Genomic DNA, 6,000 nt, shown 5'->3' on the forward strand with positions numbered 1-6,000 from the left:
ATGGTTTAGATCGGTCTATATTTGTAAAGGGTGATTTTTTTGAGGTTAGGATTTTCATGCATTAGCATTTGACAGATCATGTGGGATTTCAGACATGGTGTCAAAGAGAAAGATGCTCAGTATGCTTTGACATTTCATCATGAATAGACTTACTAACGAGCAACGCTTGCAAATCATTGAATTTTATTACCAAAATCAGTGTTCGGTTCGAAATGTGTTCAAATTTTGACAAATTTTGTTCAGCGATGAGGCTCATTTCTGGTTGAATGGCTACGTAAATAAGCAAAATTGCCGCATTTGGAGTGAAGAGCAACCAGAAGCCGTTCAAGAACTGCCCATGCATCCCGAAAAATGCACTGTTTGGTGTGGTTTGTACGCTGGTGGAATCATTGGACCGTATTTTTTCAAAGATGCTGTTGGACGCAACGTTACGGTGAATGAACACATTTCGAACCGAACACTGATTTTGGTAATAAAATTCAATGATTTGCAAGCGTTGCTCGTTAGTAAGTCTACTCATGATGAAATGTCAAAGCATACTGAGCATCTTTCTCTTTGACACCATGTCTGAAATCCCACGTGATCTGTCAAATACTAATGCATGAAAATCCTAACCTCAAAAAAATCACCCTTTATATGGCTACCACAAAGACAAATAATTTGTTCCACATAATTGAACAATGACTTGTACTTATTAGACCTCTCAATATCCGTGTCGAATTTAGTCCAAATCGGAGGATATTTCGATAATGATGCTATGTGGTATAAAATATGCATTTTTACCAGAGTTATGACAAAAGGTGGTTTACACATATACCCCAGGTGGTGGGTATCCAAAGTTCCCAGCCCGGCGGAACTTTACGCCGTTTTTTTTTGTACAGAACTAAAAATCGATTATATTTGAGTATGTAAGTAAACTAGGCTTAATTTATTGCTATTCGAGTTTTACGCTTAAAGAGTTAAAAATGTCGAAATTTTATTTTCCTTTAGCATGAGATGGCGATATTTAAGCCATGCCAAAGTGGACATGAAAACAGCCAGTAAAAAAATTGTTGTGCGCTTTAGATGCGAAAAGAAAGCCCCAAAAATCATAGTCGGGAATTCAGCGCTACTCATAAAACTCCTGAATTTTCGATTTTTATGCCCCTAAGTTGGTCTGGTATCCTATCTGCGCCTGTGCGAAGGATTTTGTAAACAGACCTGTTCAATTATAGAACCGCATATTTTCATCAAATTGTAAAGTGCCATCCCACCAAACTGTAAATCCAACGCAGTTCAACTTTCGGCCTCATAAACTTTTCCGCTCAGGAACTTCTAAAATATGAGAATTGGGTTCGATTTTCATTTTTCGGACATTACAGTTGCAATCCGATTTAGTTTTGTACGGGCATATGACGTTATTTTCGGACCTGCAATATGGCTCACATATACAAATCTTTCTATATGGCATGTTAACAACTTTTTGGGGATCTAAGTCAAATACCCATCCTGCAAGGGCCACACTTTATTCACATTTACTGTACCGAAGGTCTTAGTTTTCGTACTAGCTAAAATGAATTTCTCATTTTTCAAATATTTGTTTAATTTTATGCTCAGTGCAATAACCGCATCGCCTGCACTTTCATTTTTCTTTCCTGTGTGAAAAAAAATCTTTGAACTTACATCGATATTTGGATATCCATATGAACTTTGGTAGAACACCAAAGTGGTGTAAATGATGATGACGCCCAAAGTCATTGCTTGCAATTGTCGCTTATAACGTTGTGGCAATGACAATAAAATTGAGCTCATGCTTTAATCAACATCATTGGTTATGGAATTCTTATCGTCGTTTTGTTCTCGAAGTGTTCTTGAAGATTTTCGTGTAATCCGTGTGAATTTAAAAAGAATTAATTCGTAAAATATTGCAACACTACACTGCATTCAACGAACAACTTATTGTTCTCAATCGTTGACTTTGTTCTCACCGCAAAATGAAATGATTTTTGCATTAATTAAAAGAAAATTTTCTTGGAATTGCACTTTTTATGCGAAGAGTTCCTTTGCTTTGTTTTGCTCAAATCTTCTTCTAGCAATTATTTATTTTTTTTTTTTTGTAAGGCTCTTTTTTGATCTTCATTAAATAATTTCTTTATTTCATATTTTGTTTGTTTATATTGTGTTTTTCCATGCTTTAGTATCGGAATGAGTCGATGTTTATTTGCTTGGCATGCGATCACTTGGCGGTCGTAATTCAATTCTTATTTTCTTTGTAAAAATGCCGCAAACGCGTTTTAGATTTCAAAACAAAAAAACTAAAGACGATTGTGCAAAAGAAAACTTGCAAACATACGCGCTGCGGTTCTACGTTGGTCAAAAGTCGAATTGCGACTGATCGCTGAGTGGCGCTCAGAGTTTGATTATGGTTCGCCAGTTGAACACAGGCCCAGCTAAAGGTAAGTGAAAAAAAAGAGTCCAAAAGATATCAAACAAAGCCATAGATAAACCTCTCAGATACAAGTATCCAATGGATGCAGATAAAAGTATGCTCATTGGAAATTCCAACAAGTGTTTGAAATTTCCTCGCTCTCTCTCTCTCTCTCTCTCTTTTCTTTGGGGGGTAGATAAGTCTTCTTGTGCTCTACCAAGCTGCTTGGGCAACAGCAGTTTTCCAATTGGTTCACATCCAGTGTGTGTTTTGTTTACATTGAGAAAACAATAACTGAAAGTATCTCAGAGATACTGGAGTGCTCCCTGCAGTTTAATGGAAGGAAGTTTTAATGTTCTCCCTATCTACTCTCTCACTCTCAATGTATCTTTTTTTTTTGTTTTATGCGAATTTGTTTTTGTTTAATACTCCCAAGCATGTGTTGCATTCAAAATTACTTCAATGCCTGTAGCCGTTTTTTTTTTTGGCATTTATTTGTATCGTCTTTTACACTTTTTTTTTTTTTTGATTATTTTGTTTACGCTTTGAATGGCGGTATGCCGCATAAGATTTATTGTTTTCTTACACTACGTGTCGTATTGTTGACAAAATTTAATATTTAACAAAATCTTTTTTGGAACATATATCACCAGTTTGTGTTTGGGCTCTTTTTTTGAAGAGGGGGACCTTAAAGCCAGACTCGAGACCAGAAGAAATAATATTCAATATTAAGGGATTGAGTTATGTTCTCTAAACTATTCTAATACCCACTACCGAAGGAGGCATTCCGTTTGCAACACAGCAAAATATCAATTTCCGACATGGAAAGGTATATATATTCTTGAGCATCGTAAAAATCTCAGACGATCTAGCCATGTCCGTCCGTCTGTCCGTCTGACCATCTGTCTGCTGAAATCACGCTACAGTCTTTAAAAATAGAGATATTGAGCTGAAACTTTGCACAGATTCTTTTTTTGTCCATACGCAGGTTAAGTTCGAAGATAGGCTATATCGGACTATATCTTGATATAGCCCTCATATAGGCCGATCCACCGATTTTGGGTCTTAGGCCCATAAAAGCCACATTTACTATCCGATTTTGTTGAAATTTATGACAATGAGTTGTGTAAGGCCACTTGACATTATTCTTCATTTTGGCCCCAATCGGTGAAGATTTGGATATAGCTGCCATATAGAGCGATCTCTCGATTCAAGGTCTTGGGCCCATAACAGGCGTATTTATAGTCGGATGTCGCCGAAATTTGGAACAGTGAGTTGTGTTAGTCCCTTCGATATCTTGTTTCAATTTGGCCCAGATCGTTTCAGATTTGCATATAGCTGTCATATGGACCGATCTCGCCATATAAGGTATTGGGCCCATAAAAGGCGTATTTATAGTCCGATGTCGCCGGAACTTGGAACAGTGAGTTGTGTTAGTCCCTTCGATATTTGTTTTCAATTTGGTCTAGATGGGTCTAGATTTGCATATAGCTGCCATATAGACCGATATCTCGATTTAAGGTCTTATGCCTACAAAATCCGCATTTATTTTCCAATTTCGCAGAAATGTGGGACAGTGAGTCGTGTTAGGCCCTTCAACATTCTTCATCACTATGTCTCAAATCGGTTCAGACTTGGATATAGCTGCCATATGGACCGATCTCTCGATTTATGGACTTGGACCCATAAAAGGCGCATTTATTGTACGATTTCGCCGAAATTTGTGACAGTGAGTTGTGTTAGGCCTCTCAATATTCTTCTTCAATTTGGCTCAGATTGGTCCAGATTTGGATATAGTTGTCATATAGAACGATCTTTCGATATAAGGATTTGGCCCATAAAATGCGCATTTATTGTCCGATTTCTCTGAATTTTGAAACAGTGAGTTGTGTTAGGACCTTCGACATCCTTTCTCAAATTGGCCCAGATCGGTCCAGATTTGGATACAGCTGCCATATAGACAGATTTCTCGATTTAAGGTCTTGGGGCCATAAAAGGCTCATTTCTTGTCCGATTTCGCCGAAATTTGGGACAGTGAGTTGCGTTGGGCCCTTCGACATCCCTCTTGAATTTGGGCATAATTTTATTCTACATATCAAACTTCTGTCAAACCAGCAAAAATTAAAGCCTATAGAAAACGAACAGTGATGTTCGAGCGAACGATTTACACAAAAGCTATATCAGGTTATACACTGATTTGGACCATATTGGGTACAGTAGTTGGAAGTCACAACAGAACGCCGCAGCCAAATCGGACGAAATTTGCAGCTTCCAGGGGCTCAGGAAGTCAAATCGGTAGAACGGTTTATATGGGATCTATATTAGGTTATAGACCGATTTCAACCATATTTGGCACCATTGTTGGAAGTCATAACAGAACACTACATGCTCACTTTCAGTAAAATCGAAAAAAATCGCGGCTTTCAGGGGCTCAAAAAGTCAAATCGGGAGATTGGTTTCTATGGGAACTATACCAAGTTATAGGCTGGTTTGGAGCGTGCTTAGCACAGTTGTTGGAAGTCATAGCAGAACATCATTTGCAAAGTTTCAACCAAATCGGACAAAAATTACGGCTTCAAGGGGCTCAAGGTATCAAATCGGGTGATCGGTATGTATGGTAGCTATATCAGGTTATAGGCCGATTAAAACCATACTTGGCACAATTGGGAAAAGTCGTAACAGAATACTGCACGCAAAATTTCAGCCAAATGTGACAAAAATTGCGGCTTCCAAGGGCTCAAGAAATCAAATCAGGGGATCGGTTTGTATGGGAACTATACCAGGTTATAGACCGGTTTGAACCGTACTTAGAACAGTTGTTGGAAGTCATATTAGAACATCATTTGCAAAATTTCTGCCAAATCGGACAAATATTGCGGCTTCCAGGAGCTCAAGGTGTCAAATCTAAAGATCGGTTTATATGGGAACTATGTCTAAGTCTGAACTGATATGGCCCAGTTGCTATCCCCAACGATCTACATCAATATTAAATACCTTTCGCAAAATTTCAAGCGCTTAGCTTTATGCGTTCGCCCGCTATCATAATTTCCACAGACGGATGGACAGACATCGCTAAATAGACTCAGAACGTCGAGACGATCAAGAATATTTATACTTTAAGGGGTCTTAGACGAATATTTCGGGGTGTTGCAAACGGAATGACTATATTAATATACCCCTATCCTATGTTGGTGGGTATACAAAGTTAAAGTATCCTCGAAAAAGACATTTTTAAGTTAGGACTTCGGTACTTCTTACAAAATTCTTGATTGTTCTTCATACCACTCCCCTAAGTTGGTTCATGTATGGTATTGTATTGCCACCTTAGTACCTGTGTCGTTAAGCCGCGAAAACCAGGCAATGGCATAGCCTCGTCCACTCCTGATCCAGATTACCCCATAGGATTTGCGTCGACAAAATCCTTAATTGTTTTTCATACCACTCCCCGAAGTTGGTGTGTGTATGGTATTGTATGGCAATGACATAGCCTCGTCTACTCCTTATCCAGATCTTCCCGTAAGATTTCCGCCGACCTCCCGGCTGTTTCGCATTCGTAGCCCACTCCCTTAACTCGGACTGCATCGACCCGAAAG

At 38.6% G+C, this 6,000-nt stretch overlaps 1 protein-coding gene across 1 annotated transcript in view; it reads right to left on the reverse strand.

The window, feature by feature from the left end:
• Nucleotides 1-2,367, reverse strand: part of LOC106093845 (fringe glycosyltransferase) — a 91,140-nt gene extending 88,773 nt beyond the window's left edge. Inside the window, exon 1 of the mRNA XM_059361788.1 lies at nt 1,663-2,367. Within this exon, the coding sequence (XP_059217771.1) occupies nt 1,663-1,791 (129 nt within the window). The 5' untranslated portion in view covers nt 1,792-2,367. The remainder of the gene's footprint in view (nt 1-1,662) is intronic.
• Between the last annotated feature and the right edge of the window lie 3,633 nt (nt 2,368-6,000).

The sequence above is a fragment of the Stomoxys calcitrans genome, chromosome 1 (assembly GCF_963082655.1).
Source record: "Stomoxys calcitrans chromosome 1, idStoCalc2.1, whole genome shotgun sequence".
Lineage (NCBI taxonomy): Eukaryota > Metazoa > Arthropoda > Insecta > Diptera > Muscidae > Stomoxys > Stomoxys calcitrans.